General features: G+C 47.7%; 1 protein-coding gene across 1 annotated transcript; it reads right to left on the bottom strand.

Annotated features, from left to right (window-relative positions):
• Positions 1-1,233: 1,233 nt before the first annotated feature.
• FOXA1 (forkhead box A1) lies at positions 1,234-5,281 on the bottom strand. Its single transcript, XM_030318984.1, has 2 exons — positions 5,153-5,281; positions 1,234-2,901 (listed from the first exon to the last, which is right to left on the bottom strand). Exons 1-2 carry the CDS (start codon positions 5,222-5,224, stop codon positions 1,534-1,536), a joined length of 1,440 nt encoding a protein of 479 aa, XP_030174844.1. The 5' UTR covers positions 5,225-5,281; the 3' UTR covers positions 1,234-1,533.
• Positions 5,282-22,232: the final 16,951 nt, after the last annotated feature.

Below are 22,232 nucleotides of genomic sequence, written 5' to 3' on the forward strand. Positions count from 1 at the left end.
TTTTGTTTTAGATCATTTTCCTTTTTGCCATTTATATTCAGTGCCGGACTTTGCAAAATATCATAATCAGAATTCCTATTTTGGACTTAATTAAGGAAAATAACAGAAATACTTTTTTTTGTTAACATTTGATTTATTTAAAGTCCTTAACTGCAAATGATCAAGAACATATTCCACGGCTTAAAATTTATCATTTTTGTTATTTAAATCAAAATATTTTAATTACAATCACATTGATAAAATTAACATTTTTAATTTGTAATTTTAACCATCATTTAAAGTAATTTCAACTATAAAGAAAAAAAAAAGGAATAAACCATGCAATAAATTAACATTGAGAAAGCAAAGAAGAAGAATGAAACCCGTCTGGCTATACTAACACCATGTCCAGCTGTGAAAAGTGCATTAACACTGAATGAAACAAGCACATGATGGCAATAATTAAAATGGCCACAATCAATTGGATTTTGGGATCTTGGACCAAATTTTGAAATACCACTCCCTATATCTTATCTCTCCTCCAACATTGTAATATTCCCTTTTTCCTGGAAAAAAATATTATTTAAATGGTATAGATACAGAGAAGCTAATTTTATACATGTTCTGTGACCTCAGAATGACATGACAATGGCACTCTGCAAAGCAAGGAGCAGAGTTATTGAGGATTGCAATTCTTGAGGAATTGATTCCCAGGGCTATATGTGGGTAGAGAGGACAAGGGAGAGGGGTGTCTTTGTAACTTCTTGGTCAGGCAACTCTTGAAAATGTAGCATGTATAACACCTACGTATTACTTCTATATGTTATGCAAATATATGGAGGATGTCTACATATCTGAGCATGTGCATAAATAAGTTCGTACATAATATATATGTATTCCATATCTGAATGTATCAGAAATGTAAGCTGAATAACAAATGGCTCTGATGTTTATAATCAGTTTATGTTTTGCTGCATAACAGCAGTATTGTCCTTCAAATACTTTTAATAGTCCCTAGTGTCTACTTGTTTCTTCACTCTTTCAGTTCTTATGGTTAAGAGTATTGCCATAGACCTGTAAACTTGTGGAGAGGTCAGGTGGTGGAAGGAGGGGAAGCACAAACAAATATTTTACAAGTTTGACCATCTTTCTTCTTCTTCTTCTTTTTTTTTTTAAATAAACCCTGCACAGACTGGAATGTGTCTGGAGGGGAAAGAGGGAAGGGACAGGAATAAGGAAATAGGAAGATTTTATATATACATTTGTGGATCGTTAAACTTGGCAGGAAAAAATTTTTTGTTGGTTTGGGATGGGTTTTCTTTGTAATAATATACACAAGGCATTTTGAATACAATAACAAAGTAACAGTCCTTTGCACTGGGGAAAAGGTTGTGCACACACACACAAAAAAAATGAAATAAAAATAGTTGGGATTTTATTATGCTGTTGTCGGCTCGATATGTGTGGTTTGGTTTGCTGTTGATTTTCTCTCTGTGTGTCTCTCTCTCTTGCTACCAGCATGGCCATGCCAGACAAACCCCCAGTCCCAGGGAGCTAGGAAGTGTTTAGGACGGGTCTGGAATACACACCTTGGTAGTACGCTGGCTCCAGGGCTGAGGGCTCGATGGGGCTCCTGGTGGCCACCGAGGCGCTGCCGAGCGGCAGGCTGGCGGGCAACGCAGCGCCATAGGGCGAGTACTGTAGTGCCTGCTCGTACGCCTTGAAGTCCAGCTTGTGCTGCTGCTCCGAGGAGGACATGAGGTTGTTGATGGAAAAGGGGTGGTTGAAGGAGTAGTGGGGGTCCCCTTTCAGGTGCAGCTGGGACTCGTGGGGTGCCAGGCCATGCGCCGGGTGGGAGGGAGGCACAGAAACCAGTGCCCCTGGCCCAGAGCTGATCGGGGGCGCCGCCGAGGAGGCTGGAGTCTTCAACTCCGAGGCGCCCCCTGTCGCTGTCGCCCCGCTGTGGTCCAGAGTCTGGGGGCTGGCAGCCGGCCCGGGGGCCGGCGCGCCCTCTAGCTGGCCCGCCTTACCGTGCACGCCCCGATGAAGGGGAGAATTGGCACTGGGGTTGGCGGCGCTCGAGGGGTCCTTGCGGCTCTCCGGGCCGCCCTTGGCGCCGCCGCCGCCGCCGCCGCCGCCGCCGCCGCCGCCTCCGCTCCCGCTTCCGCCCCCGGCCCCTGGCTGCTTCTCACACTTGAAGCGCTTCTGTCGGCGCAAGTAACAACCGTTCTCAAACATGTTGCCGGAGTCCGGGTGCAGCGTCCAGTAGGAGCCTTTGCCTGGCTTGTCCGGGGATCGCGCCACTTTGACGAAGCAGTCGTTGAAGGACAGCGAGTGCCGGATGGAGTTCTGCCAACGTTGCTGGTTCTGCCGGTAATAAGGGAAGAGGTCCATGATCCACTGGTAGATCTCGCTTAGCGTGAGCATCTTGCTGGGCGCCTGCTGGATGGCCATGGTGATGAGCGAGATGTACGAGTAGGGCGGCTTGGCGTGCGGGTAGCTGCGCTTGAAAGTCTTGGCGTCGCCGCCGCCACTCGCTCGGCTGCGGCCCAGGTTGGACGGCGCGTACGCCATGGGGCTCATGCACGGGTTCATGGCAGCGGCGTAGGGGCTCAGGCCGTTCATGGAGGCCGCGGGCTGCGCGCCCATGGCGCCCATGCCGCCGGGGCTCAGCGTTGTCCCCATGGCCGTCACGCCCGCAGCCGTCATGCTGTTCATGGCGCCCGCGGAGCCTCCTGGCATGCCAGCCACCGCGCCCGGACTCAGGCCGGCGCCCAGGCCCGGGTTTGCGTAGGACATGTTGAACGAAGCTGGGGTCATGTTGCCGCTGGTGGTCATGGTGTTCATGGTCATGTAGGTGTTCATGGAGTTCATAGAGCCCAGGCCCGAGTTCATGTTGCTGACGGGGACCGAGGAGTAGGCCTGGAGCAGAGATAGCAAGTGAAGAGGCCCCAAAGGGCGGGGTTAGTGGTGGGCGCGGGAGGCCGATCCTCCCGGGGCAAACCCGGAGATTTGCAGAGAGAATTTCTGCAAAGCATAGGACCCCCCACCCGGGGCAAACCGTCAGGCGCCCTCCCTAGAAAGAGCAAAAAAATGTCTTGCGCGGCAGGGGAAAAATCCTATCGCGGCAGGCATGAAAGAGAAGCGCTCACAGAAAATATGTCCCCAGGAAGATGTGTAATCGCCTTACATGCCAGGCCCAGGGGCCGGCTTCTGGGGTCCCTCCATCGCCTACCCCATCCAGTTGGTATCCCAGTCTCCACCCCAGGCCGGCCTCAGCAAAGCCCTTTTGGTTAAAAGGAGTTTTAACCAAACTAGAGAAAAAAGGCGGTGCAGCCTGGGGGTGTGCAACAGAAACACCAGCTCTGTGCCTATCTTGCCTAAGCCTGGGCTGACCGCGGAGCACTCTGTTGTACGGGGTGGCTGTTAATTAAACTCTCCCTGATAGGACTAATCATTCATGGCCGTATGACCCATCCATTTCTCAACAACTGGCTTTATACACCCTTAGCATTTTTTTTCCAAATGGTGACTTTGTTATAATATTTACGAGTACTGTTTCCCATCTACTTGTAGCAACTGTAATATTAAAAGGGAAAGAAACTCAAGTTAAATAAGTTTGGAGAAAAATTAAAAATAGATCTACAAGAAGAGAAGGGGCAGGGAGGGGTGATTAATAATATCAATGCACTACACTTAACTTTAGCATGACTTCACATGTACATCTCTTTAAGACATTCAAAAACTTGCATCAATTTCGTTATCTATTTTCAGCCCCATAACATTTAAAAATTTTGGTGACACAGTTTGTTGGTATAATCTATTTTGTTTCACATACTGTTATGTTGCTGCGGATCATTTCAAAGACTGGCTTTAAAATCTCACTTTAAATTTCTAAATCAAAGTCGACTTACTTTCTCTTAATGCTATTCTATTTCCCAATTCTCAGCTTTAACCTATAAGGAAGCTCTTTCCATAGGGGACTTCATTGACTAGTGGGTCAAGATGACTGCATTGAATTAAACCCGAGGAAGAATTGTGAGCTCATTTTTAAGCCAACAGTAGGAGAAAACCCTTATCAACAGCAATTTGGGAATGCACTATATATGTTAACAGTATACAGTCAGAAACATAAAAACTTCTGATAATTTAATAAAAATAATATAAATTTTTTCATCAGCAAATACAATTCCATTTGAAAACATAAAATCTGTACAGATTTAACACTCTGCTATGGTATGCAAATAAACTCAAGCTAAGTTTGTAAATATAAAAATACACAAATCTAAATAAAACAATTACCATAAAAATATTTCCTGATTCTACATTTTTCTGTCCATGTCTTAAAGTATTTTTTACTTTCGTTTTTTTTTTTTTCTTTTCTTCTCCCCAAGATTATTCCAAGGCAATATCATTAAGTGTTTTTAACAATGGTGAACTTTTGGGGGTTAATCGCCAGCTGTTTCCAGGGAAATATTTCTAGTAGATGGTGGTCCTGCCTGTACCTGGTTTTCCTCACAATCCCTTTGTGCACATTGTAAAATAAACCACATGAACGTGCCACCAAGGGGACAATGAAGAGAAACAGGTTCCCGGTTCGCCGTGCTGGAGGAAAAGTCAGTTCGCACCAGCGCCACCCAGCGGTTCTACGGTAGAATGAGCACACTTCTCCCCAAACAGGGCTTTTAAAGAAGTTTCATAAAATTTCGGAATCGTTTCATTATTAAGACGCTCAGCTTAACGGCGGCGCGCTTTCATCTGAAGACATCTTCGAATTCAACCATGGGAGGAAGAGGTCGCCCTGCAGACAAGCTCTGTCTTTCCTAAAGTTACCTCCAACTCGTGCCGGCGCCCTCCCGCCAACCCGTGGCACCCCGGGCCTGGTTCCGGCTCTCGCTCTCCGCAAAGAGGCAAGTGCTTTCCAGAGAGGGTGCTTTAAAAGCCCACAGTTTCCTAAAACCTTCTGGCCCGCTCCAAGCGCCGAGATCCAGCCTCCCTCGCGGGGCAGCGGATCCGGCTCCAAGGCCCGACCAAGGCCTGGTCGGGATCACATCGGGGGGTGGGCAGGCAGCGATGGCACGGAGAAGGCGCCCACAGCCCGCCAGCCGCCCACCCTGCCGGGCGTCCCCCCGCACCGGCTTCGGGAGCGTCCCGCCTGCCGCCCGCCTCTCACCTCCTGTGTGTCCGCGTAGTAGCTGTTCCAGTCGCTGCTCTCATGCCCTTCCATCTTCACAGTCCCTAACATCCTGGAGCCACCCTGCCCGATGCAACCATCCAGCCCTGTGCGAAGCGACGGGGCAGCCGCGCGGCGCAGGGCGGGGGGCGGAGAGCCGAGCAGCTGCAGTCACCCGAACGCCCGCGCCAGCCCAACGCCACCCTAGCAAGGAGGAAGCCAGGCGCTGCGGGGCGCGGCGTGCGCGGCGGAGGCGGCGCGGCGGGCGGGGGCAGGCGGCGGCCGCGGAGCGCGGCGCCCGGGAGCGCCTCCGCGGGAAGTGAGCGGGTGGCCTCTGCGAGACGAGTGCAGTTGAGCTGATGTGGATCTTACGTCGCTCGAGTGCCCACCTCCTCGTCCTCTCCCCATTTGTCCGCCGCACAAAGACGCTCGCACCTACAAAGCCCGAGGTGCACCTGCGAGGCGACCGCCCGCCAGTCCAGCCGCCGCGCCTCCCGCCCAGCGGCGCTGCCACTGCGCGCCCCCTGCGCCCCCGCCCGCCGAGCCCCCTCCCTCAAACCCGGCCCTCACTTTGTTTGCAAAGCAGCGTAATTGGTTTAAGCCCGGAGGCTGGGGGAAGAGGGAAATGGGGTTGGGGGGGGGTAACCCCCTTTGAAAGAGGAAAAAAGAAAAATAGGCGGGGCCGGGCAGGCTAACGAGGGTTCTGGATAGGAACCGCGCAGCCGGAGAAAGGCTGGGGGCGGTGGCGTTGGAGCCCCGGCTCGCAGGGCAGTGCCAGCTAAATGACCCCAGGGTCCCTCCCCAGGGGGACCCACCGCTTTCCAGGGGCCGCCGGCTGCAGCCCCGTCCCGCGCCCCTCTTGCTCTTCTGCCCGCTTCCAGCCCCCACCGTCCTGATTACTGACCCAAAGTTCAACCCTGGGAGACTGGAGAATACAGACCCCTTCCCCTGATTTCAGGCTTGCAAAAGGAGAAAGCCCCACTTTTGCCCCTTCACTAGAAACTCGGCCATCTGAGTTTCTCAACCTAGCCGAGTGACGTTAGGCCTATCTGGGCTCCTGGCTAGCAGAGTGGAGACGCTGCCACGAAACCCGTACCTGCGGCTAAGAGCAGGTGAGTCACAGCACCGTTTTATATCTTTATGACATAACTTTTTTTTTTTTTCCGCCTCGGTCCGCTCTACTTCCCTTGTCATCTGTAGCGATCATAAAGAGGAAGAAACTGAGAACAGACGTCTGTGTGATAGGGCAGGCGCATCCGAGTCGGGCCGTCCTCCTCTGCCCAGCTCCTCCTCCTCCTGCCCCCCTTCTGCAAACCCCGGGGACTGAGCTGAGGCGACCGTCTGGTTTCTGATAGGGAAAGGTCAGGGGGAGGGGACATCTCCCTAAATGCGCGCGTTAACTGGGAGAGCATGAACCGAGGTGCCGGAATGCATCCGCTCCGTAAGGGAGGTGCCAGGCTTGAAGCCAGGGATGGCGTGCGGCGGTCCCTGGTCCCATCCCAGACCCAGAGGGGCCAGGCTAGCGCCCTGGGCGCTTGCGTGGTTCCTAATGGGTCTTGGACATTGGCGGGAAGTTTTCCCCCAAGCAAAGCCTCTTGGTCCTATAAGGTCCTGGATAGTGGATTGCCCACAAGTCCTGGGGAGAAGGACCAACTGATAAGCACTGAGTTGGTGATAAGCTGTGGGATGGTGCGTGTATTTCTGAGTATGTGACTGTGCCTATGTGTGAGCTTCTTACTGAGTGTGATCATGTCTGTTTCTAAGTGTGTGGGGTGACCACGTGTGTGCTGTACCCTAGGTAGAACCCACTAGTTTTCTTGAAGTGACAACAAAATTAAATCTTTCTAAAATGACTTAAGAATCTGCAAAATATTCTTGTTTGGCAAAGTTTTAAGCATGTTATTAATCTCATATTAAGAAATGTGTTTTAACTTGTCTTTCAGATACCTTTCTCCCCTTGTACTTTGTTCTTTCAAATCTTTCTTCCTTGAAATCTGGCAACAGAATTACGTTAAATCCTTGAACCAAACAAATCTCTTAAATCAGCAGGGGAGCACGAGAGGGTGAAGATGTGCAGTTAAGGAAATAAAAAAGATAAAAGCATCGGATTACAATTCCTTTTTTAACAAAAGGGGGGGGTGTCACATTGTAAGGAATGGAATGAGAGTGAAATTAAATCCACCTGGAACTCAGAGCAGGCGCCTTCTCCAACTGCAGCCTGCCCCTGTGGCTGCAAGTGCCACCATCAGTTTGTGTAAATGTATCTGTAAATGTGTGGATCTGCACAGCCTTCTCAGAGCCACCGCCAGAAACTAATTCTTTTGTGCAAAGTTCTCATCGGCAGCAGGACCTTGGTTTCATTTGTAAAGTACACGGATGCTTAGCTTCCTGGGCCTGATGGGTGTGTGTGGGGGGGGGGGTGGACTTTCAGTGCTAATGGAGCTTCCTTGTTCCTTCCCACAGTGATCCTCCAACGCCCTCTTGGCTCTTCAACAAAATCGAGCATGACTAGGTTATTTTCTATGGGTAGTAACAACCTAGTAATAGCTTTGGTACACAAAAAGCTGGTGCTTTAAGAAGTGGGGGTGGGGCGCTGTTGTTTTATGGGGGGGTCAATTAAAAAATCAAATATTCTTCCTCTTTTAGCCCACTTTCTAAACCTACCAGAGCTCATCTTTAAAAAGAAAAAAAAAAAAAGTCGAGGAAAAAAAGCCTATAGCGGGATGTCCAAAGCAAAGTTTTTACAGGGCTTCTTCAAAGCCCAAGACTGGTGGTGAAGAGTGGGCTCTGACAACTGTAGAGCACTGATCGATCTTTAGAGTTCCTGGGTCGCCGCTGGAGGAATTACCCGGCTCACAGCAGCTCCTGTTATGTTGGGAGGGGAGGGGCGGGCAGGGGAGGGGGGGGCGCTGAATCCTCCTGCAGGCGCCCCCGGAGAGCAAAGCCAGGGGAGTCTGGAACTCCGCACTCCTCCCTTAGCCTGAGATTTTAGTTCATAGGACTGACTGCCTGAGGCCAAGAAGGCGGCTGGGTTAGCTCCCAGCCTTTCTTCATCTCAGTGGCGATATTCCAACACACCTAACAAATTTAGGAAGTGAAGTTCTAGGGTACTCAGATGCCAGCCAGTCATTTCCCAGAGTTTTAAAAGCGAATCATCAGGGCCATGCCGGGTCTTTGATTTAGAAAATAAACAACAAACAAACAAATAAAATAAAGCTGCAGTCTCAGGATTGCTGGCCGGTAGGTAGCCAGGTGCCATGTCTGGTTGCTGTAGTCTACTCGTCACAAAACCTCGTCTCCCAAATAGGCCCTGTCTGTACGCTTTGCAGGAGGCTGTGCTGTGCTTTCCTCGGGAGGCTAGGTGGACTCGAGGGCAGCCACGTGGCGGCTGCTGGGGCGTCTCGGGCGGATCCCGCTCGGCTAGGATGGGTGTGCGCCAGCTAAGTGCAGCCCAGGGGAAGGCAAGCTCCTCAGTCGGTGTGAGCCGCAGCGGTCCGTAAGGTGGTGCGACGACCGTCCAGGTGGCCTGGGGCTGAGGAAGCGGCCTCGCCCTTCCCGAAAGATGCGCCTTCTGCGCCTTTGGGGTCCGCTCCCAGCGCAGTCCCGGCTATGGCGGCGGGCGGTACGACATTCACCCGCCAAACTCGGCCACCCTCGCTTCCCTTTCCCAGTATTACCTGGCTGGGATCTCCTTCCTCAGATCTTCACCAGGGCTGGGAGAAGAAGGGGGTGACGACGGCGAGAGACGGCTCGCGCCTCAGGCCTTGGGCCCAGCCCTCTGTCAGTGGCTGCGCCGGGGTCCTTCCCATTTAGCCAGACTGCAGGGTGCGCAGGGAGCAGTGGCGGCGGGCCTCTGTGGTGCTCTGTGGAGCCTTCCGAGGACTTCCCTCTGGGGGTCTCCCTAGTCTGTCCCCTATCTCCACCGACCTTCCTCCCCACAGCGGGCTGTGGCCGGGTCTCGACCGACGTGGGCCCAGCCGCCCTCGGTGCAGGGTGGTCCGACCTCCTTCTCCGCACACCCCCACCTGCCACCCAGATTAGAAGTTTACAGCCTTCGCCTGCGGGGCAGAATCAGATGCTAGGAAACTGAGACCAGCTGTCTTTCACGTGGTTCAAAGCAGACCTGCACTGGGACTCGGGTCCGTTTAGGACTGAGGGTGGCCTGGGACGCCGAAAGCAAACTGTTTGCACTTGCGTGTGACTGGCCTTCGCGAACCGAGGTGTGTGTCCGAGCCGGGAAAGGGGCCCGGGCGCCGCAGAGAGCGGCCCCCAGCGCTGGCCTTCAGCCTCCAGCCCACGACTCGGGAGGCGCCGCAGCCCAAGACTTTGGGGCGCACTGCGCCCAGGGGGCCAGGAGAGGAGAAACGTCGAGCTCCCGTTCTTTCACAGCCTTTCTTCTTTTCCTTTACTTTTCTTTGTTTTCTCTTATCTTCCTTCCTCTGCCTTTCCTTCGATCATTACATTATTAATCAGGAAATTGATTCACAACTCCCACGGCGTCCGACCCTAAGGAGGTAGGGGCCCTGGGACCACCTTACCAGCCTTGTCTGGCAGTTTCGGGCGGAGAAATCTCAGGTTCCGGGCCGCGCCCTGGCCCAATGTTTGTACTGAAAAAAAAAAAAATCTAGTGTAATATTTTAATCCCAATTCTTTATCTCTGGGTTTGTCCTTTCCCTTACTGCTCCTGGAGCCGCCGCCGGGTTTCTGAGCGGCCTGGGGCTCAGGCCTGGCTGGCCCGCAGCCGGATGTCGGAGCCGGAGCTGTTCCCTACCCGGCCTTGCCCTCGGGCGACAAAACCGTCCTTCTGGCCTTGAGCTAGCGTCGCCTTGCCAAAATCAACTAGCATTTTCATGTATTCAAATGAGAAAGGTTGGAAAGGGCTACCTGCTCTCTTGGGCAATCCCTAGCCTTGGAAGGAAGGAGTAAGCGTCCTATCGGTACCTGCAGAGAACTGGAAACTTCCCTTCCTCGACGCCCGAGTAGCCGACGTGGCGCCCCCGCCCAGGCTGGGTCCCCAGGCTGTCGCGCATCTCTAAGTTACCAACCGTCACCTCCAGCGAGAGGAAGTGCCCCGTCCCAGCTAGCCTCTCCTCACCCCTGTGCACCTCTTCCGCTCTGTCTCTGCTCAGTGCCGCCCATACTTTCCTCTGGCTACTTAAAAACTGCTAGGGTTGGGGTCCTAGAAGGACTGGGAAGTGCACGCTTCAGACACTGAGTTGGAAAATTAGGGGGGATGTGACAAAGTTTAGGTCTGACAGCAGACAGGGAAGAGAGTGGTTGGGGCCCTACTGTGTGCCACCGACTGGATGGAGTGCTTTGAGATCCGGGCATTTGCCCCATCTGCTGCCCCAGGTGTGTAAGAGCTGGGAGCCTGAAAGCCTGAGAATTGACTCCACCCCACCGGCAGAACCTGGCGCTAATGGGGAGCCAGTGGGGGAGACCAAGAGCCTCAGAAAACTCTAGAATGTTATCTCTCTCCTGGAGGCTGCCAGCTTAAACCTAAATCCTTCCCTAAGGTGGAGGAATATTTAGCTTCTCAGTCCCTTAACTCCACCCCCCAACCTACCCATCCTCCCCCACCCAACACACACACACACACACACACACACACACACACACATATATCCAGGAGCTTTCCCACGGCCCCTCACTTGGCCCTGGTGGTTTAACTTTGGCTATTCAAATGTGATTGGCCTCAAATTTACATAGTTTTTTTTTTAACAGATGCTTTTGTAACAATCATATAAATCATATCCTATACAAGGGGCAAAAAAAAAAAAAAGGTAAAAATGCATTCTAGCCATGCTTTTTTCATCGTACAGTCTTCCTCATCACCCCCCCCCCAAGTTTAAAATTGTGGATTGGACTGACAAAAAGACTAATTTATTGGCATGGCTAGAGGAAGATTGCATTCATTATTTAAAACTAAAATTCGACTGAAAGACATTGTTGAGTGGCTGCTTCTGGACTTCCAGCAGCTATTCCAGAGGTAACATCAGAAGAATCAAAAGCAGTGCATTTGTTTGAAGTTGCTTTTCCTTGTCCTATGGGCCACAGAGTAAAACTCACCTTGTCGTGAGTTTGTTTCTAAACAGAAACACTGGGAAGAGGCCTCCTTGTCAGCTTTCTCTTTTGCTGGGATACCAGCAAGATTTGCAGTAACTTTGACAACTTCCTGAATGCAGCTATCCTGGTTGTCTACTTTAAATGGATCCAAGTAAGGAAATGAGGCTGCCAGCACTGGGCTTTATCTGTGGTGGTAAGTCAAGCCTAGCTTCCAGGGATGTGTGGTGAGGACGTTGCAGACCTTCCCAACCAGCTGAGCTCTGCTCTCCTTAGGTCCACATCTTAATCTACATTCCTACCAAGGTTGTATCATTCTGAACAACATATTCCATTTGTGTCATTTTCATTTTTTTTATCTCCCCCCTGGACTAGAAGATCTCTGGGGGTGGGGTCCACAGTCCCCACTGCCAAAGCAGAGCCTGGAGCATAGTAGACTTTCAATAAAGATTTGTTGACTCAATCAATAAACTGCCCCAATCCAGATGCTGGCCAGGCTGGCATCTGGTGAGAAAAGATGCTGGAGCCTAGAAACCTTATCCACTGAACTCCAAAGTCTCCAATTGAGAGAGGACCTTAGGGAATCCTCTTAGCTGGGGAGGGTGGCGGGGGGTGGGGAGGATGGTTATTTAACAAATGGACTGACAGACTTACAGTGAAATGGATGGACAAATGCTTCTGGCAGAAAGGCAGGGGTCTCAGAGCCCTGGAATCCCTGGGCTTCCAGACCAGCTGGGCATGGCTCTTATCCTGGCATCCATGCTTGATATTAACCCAAATCGTCAGGGTGACATGATCAAATTGGAATGCCCCCACCTCATTGGTTTCTGGAATTAAGCAGCATGGGCACTACCACCCACCCCCACACTCACGTGCTTGCCTATCCAGGGCGTTCAACGTGCGACCAAAGGCAAATATTTCACTTTTCCCTCGTTGTGAAAAGGCAGCAGCCGAGCCTTTCCATAGCAGATATTGATTAAAAGTTAAAGAACCCCATCAACTTTCCATCAAGCAAAATGTTTCTCTCAGGGCTGTAAAGGAAACGTCCGTGTTTGAATAATATGTTTAAATTGGCAAGCAAACGAAGCGGAGCCCATGCACTGGGAAGGAAAAGCCTTGCAGCAGGGCTCTCTGTTAGTCCGGGGCGGTGTGCCCGCCTAAAAGCGTGTGGCGCGCTGCGTTCCCACCCTGGCGCTGGAGGGCGCCTGGGGAGCAGGCGGTGGTTAGGTCGGCGGGGTCTGCGCGTCGAGAGTGACTGACATGATCCTTCCGGGTGCCCGGCACTCTGTGGGCCTTGGCGGTGGCAGCGTGAGTGAAATTATCAAGCATTTACCCGAATTGCCTCCCTGTCTTTAGGATCCAAAGCATTTTATTCCACACGCTTTCTCTGTGTGATGTCATGATTTTCTTAAAGGTCCACTAAACCTCTCAAAATCTGCTGTGTTGTTGCAAGGTATTAACTGGAGGCCTCTCGTGTCAACTTCTCCTCCTGAAGTTTTATTTGCCGTGAGAGCATGCGTGGGAATCCTTGAGAGAGGAAGCCCATCTGCCTCCTTTTCTGGGCTCCTGTCACTACCTGGAAACTACCTGGCAGGCGATACGGCAGCTGCATCTGGAGTCCTTGATGTGCGGGCCCCCCTTCCCCTAACCCATGCTGGGTGGTGTGGGGCTAAGCCCTGGCTGGGATGCTACCTGGGATCTGTGCCCCAAACTCCTTTCAGACCACACTTTCTTCCCATGGCCGCACCCCACCGGACCCAGGTTCCTGACTACTGGGAAAGGGGCTCAGAAGTCAGGTCGAGCCCCACTGGCCTTGGAGACTTAGGGCGCTAGCAGATCCGAAGTAGGTTTCTCTTTCAACGCTTTCGATGATGAAGTCTGTGGCGTAGATCCCACTCTCCTCACCCGACTCGTCTCCTCCTGCCAAAATACCTTCTATTGTGAATCTCTAGACTCCTCTGACCTCCTCATGACCCTCCTCTCACACCCTGCCAAGAGAAGTGGTTTCAATAAATAAAGCACAGTGGTCGGGTTGAAGGTCAGTTTACACTGGGGCAGAAGCTTCTAAACCTCCTGCAGGTGCTGGAATGGGAATAAACCAGACCATCATCCTAAGAGATGAGAGGATATGAGGAGATATGAACCGGGTCTCAGAGTGGGTAGCGGTGCATTGTCAGGAGCTTGGCCCTGATCCAGTCGTGAATTCGTGGTCCAACCATTCGAACTTGAGTTTCTGGGGAACCCGGTCAGATCCTTCCAGCCTCAGGTTCCCCTTTTACCAAAAGAGTAGCTTGGACTGAGGAGGGTTCTGGCAGACGTCAATTGTATGAAGGAAGCCTGGAGTGGCTGGCACAGCAGTCAAGCCTGATGCCTCCCATACCCTCACCCCAGGGGAGAGGGGCAGTGATGGGACCAGTACCGGTGTGAACCCAGGATGGGAACCGTTCTGGTGAAGGGGGTGGGGGGCTGCTTAGCTCTGGGAGTAGCAAAGCGTCCCTCTAGGTGAGGGGTGGATGACGCTGGGAGAACAAGCTAGGAAGAAGAGTTCCCTCCCTTTTGCTCTGGTTTTGTGGTCTATGTTTCATGGTAACTTTTGGGCAAAAGCCTCTCTCTTTTTCACTTCCCAGCATCTCCAAAGACGACAACCGGCAGGGGAGAGAGCAGCGTCTTCCAATTCCCAAGCTCAGGCAAAGCCTCCTAGGGTAGGAGGCTGTACAGTGCTGTGCACACTCCTCTGGACAGGGCTGGTCTCTGAGACTGTCTCTCATCACCTAAGTAAGCTCCAGCTTAGCTTGTTTGTGTGACCGATGGGATCAGTAGGGTTTGTGTTTAAGAGCAGGGGATTTGGAATGAGATCTGGATTCTATTCCGTACTCTGCCAGAGACTTGCTCTCTCTCAGCCTCTGTTTTCTCAACTGTTAAATGGGCATATAAAATGGGTAGTACCTACCTCATTCCAGTTGAGCACAGAGTAGGTGTGCTAAATTGTAACAATACAAAGAGCCTTTGCAGAGCTTTGGGAGTCTTGGCGGTGGCTCTGGATGCTGAACACGTAGTGGCAAGTAATGCGGCCCTGCAATCTAGGCACCCTCCCTCCTCCCTCCTACAGGTCTTTTGCTGGTAGTCACCAGCCCAGCTCCCTGGATGTTGTGGTCCCTCTTGGCTACAGTTGGTGGAGAGTGGGAGGGAACTTCCTTGGTGGGCTTCTGTCTCTTGTTCCATGGCGACCCTGCCTAGAATCCTTTCTCAAATCTCCCTGACCTGACCTTCGGGACGCTCTCTGGGGAGTCAGGGATGGCAGAGGTCAGGTTGCAGAAGCCAGTCTGTGACTCTCCCGAGTCTCTGAGACGTTAGACCTGCCTATAGCAAGCTCAGTCAAGACCTGGGGCTTGGACCCAGGAAGCGTCCCTGTCGGAGAGGTGAAGGGAGTGCGTCTGGGCTTTTGGGAGGCCATTCCACCCTTAGCACCTGAATTTGGGGAGCTTGGAGGTAAGAAAGCAGGACTTTGATTCACCCAGACACTTTCTTCTTTCTCCCTTGGAACCTTTGTCCTTTGTGTCCCTTGGACACACCCTTCTTTCTCTCTTTTCCGCTTCCTCTCTCAAGGACAGAGTTAGAAGAAACCACTTAGGACCCATTTGGAAGAGTATCACCTAGAACATTTTCTAAAATCCTCAAAACCCAAGACAATATTACCATAAGGAAACTTTTGTTGATATCTTTTAGAATTATTTGACATAACTGTCTTAATAAAAGGGACTTCCTGGGAGTCCACCTGAAATGAAGCAAACACGCTGGGCTTATGATGGGTCCTTCAAATATTAAAGATGCTGAATATTACCTTGCAAGAAAACCTAGCGGGGTGCCAAGGCCTCATTAAGAACAAAACAGTGTTGTATATGAAAAGACCAAATCACAAAAGACTTTCACTAGATATAGATCCATTTGCTGAAATGAAGATTCAGGAGTTGATTCATTCCTCCTGCTCAGGGGTCTTGGAAGAGCTGGAGTTTGGGGGGTGGATCCCTGGGGCTTATATGAACAGCAACCCACATTTCAGACAGGGCTTGGGTGGGTTAAGAAGGTCCTGTGTACAAGATTCTAATGAGTTTTTGAATTCTGTTTCATTTAGTAATCAGAACTAGGTGGATAAAATAAATTATTTCCTTCACCGAAGAACAGAAAAATAGCACATCTTCAAAGCTTATTAAGTTTTTTGGCCTGGTACTGGGAGAGGTGCATTCAGAAGTGGGCTGGTACACAGAAATCTCAGGCTTTGAGCAATTTCTGGCTAAATGCAGCTTCTGTTTTTACAGCTTACTTAAGGAGAGCTGTTAGTTTTTCTAAGCATAAACCAGGCATTGGTTCTCTAAGCTCAATGTTTAGGCTACAAAGCACATCCAACAGTCTTACATACCTACCTTTAGAAAAGGAATGGTTTTGACCTCAAACTCAGCAAACTCTCTAGTGCATTACCATACTTGAAGAACACCTAAGCAAAGCCCTTTGGAAGTGTAAAGGGTAATTGGAATGCTAAATACCAGCCACTGTGTCCTAGCAAAAGAAATCCTTAATTCTCAGCCAGGTACACCTGCTTTGGACCAGGCTTATTAGTGTTATTTGTATCTTTTCTTTTCAAATGGATAGTTTCACTCACAGAGTTTTCTTTCTGCTCAGTGCTTGCTATTTTTATCTTACCTTAAAAACCCTGAGATCAGGCCTGGCGCCAGACTTTTGAGACACCACAGGGAAGGGTGGTGGCTGACTTTCCACAGGCCCTTTCTGAACTCCATGAGCTCAGATGTCAGAATCACGGCAGAGTTCAGGGTCTGGAGGGAGGCCTAGCATATGTTGAGTAGATCACCAAGGGTAAAGTAGGGTGAGCAGGGTGTGAGGAGAAGGCTGGGGGTAAGCAATGCCAAGGGAAGACCTTAGGACAAGGGAAAGCTGTCTCACTGCATTAGTGTCTGTGGATTAAAGCAGTACAGGCAACTTTGGGTAATAGACTTTGTTGGTTATTCTCTGTTTTTCTCCCAAGCTCTCTCTTCTACTCTATCCCCTGCCTTTGTTTTCTGCACATGTCATCCAGTTTTCCTTGTCTTTGGGCTTCTGATTGGGTTTGGTCAATGTGGGAGCAATGGTGCAGGAATGATGGGCATCTAGCAAATGACATCCAGCAAAATGGCAACAGAAATCTGAGTGATACTATTCTCTCAGTTCCATTCAGGAACTCTATGACTAACCTGGTAATTTGATTGGCAAAAATTGCATACTGTTATTTTTTTTTTACATTTGTTTATTTTTGAGAGACAGAGAGAGACAGAGCACAAGTGGAGTAGGGGCAGAGAGAGAATGAAACACAGAATCTGAAGCAGGTTCCAGGCTCTGAGCTGTCAGAACAGAGCCCAACGTGGGGCTCGAACTCACAAACCGTGAGATCATGACCTGAGTCAAAGTTGGATGCTTAACCGACTGAGCCACCCAGGTGCCCCTGCATACTGTTATTTTGATTTACACTTCTGAATGTAAATTACTATTGAATTACTACCGAAGTTGAGTATTTTCATATTTCTATTAGCCATAAGTATGTCTTCTTTTAGGAACTGCCTTTCTACACCTCTATTAGCCAGTTTAAAATTTTGAGTACTTTTCTATTTCTCATAAGAAGAATATTGATCCATTGTCATAAATATTATGAGTTTTTCACCAGGTTTTCATTTGCATTATAATTTTGTTTAATATCTTTATTTTTTATTAAAAATTTTTAAAGTTTATTTATTTATTTTGAGAGAAAGAGTGAGCAGGGGAAGGACAGAGGGAGAGGGAGAGAGAGAATCCCAAGCGGGCTCTGCACTGTCAGTACAGAGCCAGATGGGGGGGCTGAAACTCACAGACCATGAGATCATGACCTGAGCCAAAACCAAGAGTTGGACACTTTATCAACTGAGCCACCCAGGCATCCCTAATTTTGTTTATGTTCAATGCATAGATGCTTTAAAAAATCTACCAATATTTTAATTAGAGTTTTTACCTTTTATGGTTTAATGCTTGTAAGTCTTATGTACACCTGCTATTCTTACATATAACAAAATCTTGCATCCAATTGGAATTTATTTTGATACATAATACAAAGTCAAGATATAATTTTAATTATTAATTTTCCAAAAAGACTTTTGGGCAGGCCCTAATTATGAGGAAACTTGAATTATCTTTGGAGAACTTTGTTTGGAATTTATTCTGTGAGGATACTTTGGAAGTATAGAAGCTGAATTTTTGGATCATCCTTTGCTTGCTATGCAGTGAGTCCAATAGGAGGCTCCAAAAGTAGATGACAAGAGGACTGATAGGGTGGTGGTTTGAGAGTGACAAAAACTAGATGAAATCATAGTGTTTCTTTTTTTCTTTTCTTTCCTTAATGTTTATTTATTTTTGAGAGAGAGAGAGAGAGAGAGAGAGAGAGCGTGAAGTAAGAAGGGGCAGAGAGAGAGGAAGACACAGAATCTGAAGCAGGCTCCAGCCTCTGAGCTGTCAGCATGGAGCCCGATGTGGGGCTTGAACTCACGAACCGTGAAATCATGACTTCAGCTGAAGTCAAATGCTCAACCGACTGAGCCACCCAGGCGCCCCTGAAATTATAGTGTTTCAATGATTGTTTAAGTAATTTTATGCTACTCTTTGAGTCTAATGCCCTTTTCTAGAAGATAGGACCCAAAGTATTAACCTTTTCATATGGAGGCATTACAATATCAACAATAAATTTGAAATGCCTTTAGATCAGTAACTATTATTCCTTCTCCTCCTCTTCTTCCTTTCTCTTTCCATTCCTCCTTCCTCCCACATTCTTCTTTCCTCCCTTCCTCCCTCCCTTCCTCTCCTCTCCCCTCCCCTTCCTTCCTTCCTTCCTTCCTTCCTTCCTTCCTTCCTTCCTCCCTCCCTCCCTCCCTCCCTCTCTCTTCTTTCTTTCTTTCTTTCTTTCTTTCTTTCTTTCTTTCTTTCTTTCTTTCTTTCTTTCTTTCTTTCCTTCTTTCCTTGAATAGAGTTCCTAGCACAGAACTGATTACTAGCTATGGGACCCAAGGCAAATCCTTAATCTCTCTGAACATCAGTACCTCATCTATAAAATGAAGCTAATAGCATCTAGCTATTGTATTATCCTATAACATGGATATCTGAATGGTTAGCTACCATTTTGTATTATAAAAAGTATTAATGAACAATATTTATTTCCATTCATTCATTTAAATTGCTTCCTAACCATATGGTAGTCACATTTCAGGGCTACATTAATTTAAAATTTTTTCCATTTTTTTTTAATTTTTTTTTCAACGTTTTTTATTTATTTTTGGGACAGAGAGAGACAGAGCATGAACGGGGGAGGGGCAGAGAGAGAGGGAGACACAGAGTCAGAAACAGGCTCCAGGCTCTGAGCCATCAGCCCAGAGCCCGACGCGGGGCTCGAACTCACGGACCGCGAGATCGTGACCTGGCTGAAGTCGGACGCTTAACCGACTGCGCCACCCAGGCGCCCCTATGTGCACTACTTTTAATGGACGTTTGGATCCATACCGGTTTTAAGCTATTATGAATGAAACTGCTATGAATATTGGTGTACATGTTTCTTGGTGCCTATTCACATGCATTTCTATTGGGAGTGGGATTGCTGGGCCATAGAGTATGGATATATTCAACTTTAATAGATAATGCCAACTACTGCTTATGACCTTTCTTATCTTGGACATCAGAAACTGAATATGCTGAATCCAGGATTTTAGTAGGAACTCTCCAGAATTCTGAATCTCATGCCTTTGATTTCAAGATTCTTTTTATGAGTTGTGCTCTAGGTGCAGGGCATGGGAAATACCCCTGAAATGTACTCTTAATTGGCATTTAGTGCAGACATACAGTTTAAAAGTATAGCAAAAAAAAAAAAAAGTTTTAAGTTTCCCGGTTCAGCATTATTGGTTTAAATGTACATGACTGCCAAGTAAGCAGTTGGTTAAATTGGGCAAAACTGGCGATGTGGGAAACTCCAGTCCAGGAGGGTCTTTGGGACCAGCCACTTCACGCACAGGAACGCAAAGATCGTTCAGTGTGGGGTTAGGGCTTCCAGCCCAACGGCGCTCTTGCAGCTGCTTCTGCTAGGCAGAAACGCGCGGGCTGGGACCGGTAGCGCGGAGGGATCCACAAGAGTTCACCTTGCGCCTGAGCTGCGGTGCGGAGTAGGACGCGCGGCTTGTTGCCGAGCAACGGAGCGCGTTCTTCCTTCCCGTAGGGGCTATCGGAGCCCACCCGGCCGCTCCACCCCAGGAAGGCCGGTTGGATACACCGCGGCAGTGCCAAACTTCTCGCCACCTGCAGGGGAGCAGGGGCGTCCTCACCGGCCGGTGAGAGGTGGACCGGGCGCGCGTGACTTACTCTGGGACTCTGGGAAGTAGAGGCTGCGATTTTTGGGCGGAGCTATCGTGTCCCCTTCCGCCTCTTTAATCCAAACTAATCTCTGAGAATATCAGGGTAGAAAATAAGGCTGGTGTAGAAGAAGGGATTGGGGCAGGAATAGGGGTTGGGGTGCTGTCGGGAAGGGTGAAAACCTGGTGGAAGGGAAAGATAGTGACGGCCGGGCTGTAGGGAAAGGAAAAGGAGTGAGGAAGGCAGAAGACAGGGAGGAATCAGAGGGACTGTGGGGAGGGAGTAAGGTCACAGTGGAAGGAATTTAATTTCCAACGCCCTGACCTTTCCTATGTCCCTTGACAAGGGCTGGTTGTTTTGGACAAACCTTAAGCACCATTAGGTGAACCCCCCCACTGATGTCAACGCGTCTCATTTAGGAGTAGTAAGCTGTTTCTTGAGTTTGACCCCAAAACTCTGGTGGGCTGTGGGACACTGTAGGCTTAATGCAAGGATTATCTAGCATCTAAAGCCACAGATCCACAGTGAAACTATGCTGACTGCCACAGCAGGAGTTTAAAGGAGTTCAATAGTTCTTTTAATTATGCAACATTCAAATATAAGAGTTCAGTAAATTGGTTTTTCCTATTTACAGCTTTATAAAGGTAAATTTATATTTCCTAAACTGCACAGAATGTACAGATAGTAGTTAGTATAATGTAGTGTAGTGTACAGTGCACAGTTTGACAGATGTGTATAACCTCTGAAACAATTACTGCAATTAAGATTACCAAACCTTTTTTTTTTTTTTCCAAATTTGAACTTTAATTCCTTATAACTGAATCTTTTCATTCCTCTGCTCCCTTTGGTATCCACCCCTGTTCTCAACTGCACCTACATCGCCCAACCAACTACTGGTCTACTATGTGACACCACAGAATAGGTTGCATTTTCTAGAATTTTATATAAATGGAAGCATACAAGGTATACTGTTTTGTGTCTGGCTTCCTTTATGCAGCATAATGGTTTGCCAGGACCTTTGCCTTGATTACTGTACTTTATAGTAAGTTTTGAGATTGGGTAGTGTAGGTCCTCCAGTTTTTTTAAATATCATTTTAACCACTTAAAGTTATTTGAATTTGTACATGCATTTTAGAATCAGCTTGCTATTCTATAAAAAAAGGTCTGCTGGAATTTTGATTCAGATTGGATAGAATCTATACATCTATTTGGGGAGAACTGCCGTTTAAACAATGTTGAGTCTTCTAGTTAACAAACATGGTTTGGAATTTTATGTAGGTCTTTAATTTCTCTTAGCAATGTTTTGTAAAGTTCAGTGTAGAGATTTTGGACATCTTTTGTTAGATTAATTCTCAAGTATTTTATGTCTTTTTGGAAATTATTTTCCCATTGTTTGATGTTGGCATATTAAAATACAGTTGATTTTGTATGTTAACATATTTTACAATCTTGATAAGTCACTCATTAGCACTAGTAATCGTTTTGTAGATTCTTTGGGATTTTTGACCTAAAAATCATGTCATCTGCAAATAGGAACTGTTTTACTTTTTCCTTTCTCATCGATTCCTTTAATTTCTTTTCCTCGCCATATTGCAATGGCTAGGACCTCCAGCATGATGTTGAATAGATGTGGTCAGAGTTGAGGCACTATTGCCTACTTTTCAATTTTGGTAGGAAAGGAAAAATACAATGTTAAGCTGTAAGGTTTTTGTAAATTCTCTTAATCAGATAGAAGGTGTTCCCTATGAAGCATATTTGCCCAGAGTTGTTTCTTTATTATTATCATGCATGAGTATTGGATTTTGTCAAATAATTTTCCTCTACCTATTGAAATGATCATATATTTTCTTTTCTTCCATTTTCTGTTAATACTGTGAACTATATTGATTGCCAAATGTTAAATCAATTTTTCAACCTTGGGATAAACTATATGATCAGAATATATTATACTTAAAAATATATTTTTTTGGTATGATGTGCTAATATTTTATTAAAGATTTTTGTGTCTATATTCATGAGGGATATTGGTGACATGACTTTCCTTTTAATAAATGCTTTTGTGAGGTTTGGTATTATGGTTATGTAAGTGTCAGAAAATAAGTTCCTTCATCCTCTGTTTTCTGAAAATATTTCTGTTATTTCTTTCTTGAGTGTTTGAGAGAACCATCTGTGCCTGGAGGTTTATTTGTGGTAAGATTTTTAGTAATGAGTAAGTTTATTTCATATAGTAATATTAAGATTTTCTGTTTCTTATGCTAATTTTGGTAAATTGAAATTTTCAAGGATTTGATCATTTTATCTAAGTCGTTGAATTTGTTGATATAAAGTTGTTTATCATATTTTCTTATTATCTTTAGGACCTGTAGTGAAAAGCCCTTTTCTATTCTTGATATTGGTGATTTTGTTCTCTCTCATGTATTCTTTAACAGTTTAGGTAGGGGTTTTCAGAATTTTGTTGATGTTATTAAAGAACCAGCTCTTGGTTTTGTTAATTTTCTCAAGTATTTTTCTGATTTATGTCCTTATACTTACATTCTTCTGTTTATTTTGGATATACTTTACTCCTCTTTTTCTAGATTCTAAAATGTAGGACCTTAGGTTATTAATTTTA

Source organism: Lynx canadensis, chromosome B3, assembly GCF_007474595.2.
Source record: "Lynx canadensis isolate LIC74 chromosome B3, mLynCan4.pri.v2, whole genome shotgun sequence".
NCBI classification, from domain to species: domain Eukaryota; kingdom Metazoa; phylum Chordata; class Mammalia; order Carnivora; family Felidae; genus Lynx; species Lynx canadensis.

Bases quoted from the DNA above. Each gene is read 5' to 3' on its own strand.
- FOXA1 (XM_030318984.1), bottom strand. From the start codon at position 5,224: ATGTTAGGGACTGTGAAGATGGAAGGGCATGAGAGCAGCGACTGGAAC. The intron at 2,902-5,152 runs GTGAGAGGCGGG...TCTCTGCTCCAG, and splicing joins ACTACGCGGACACACAGGAG to GCCTACTCCTCGGTCCCCGT.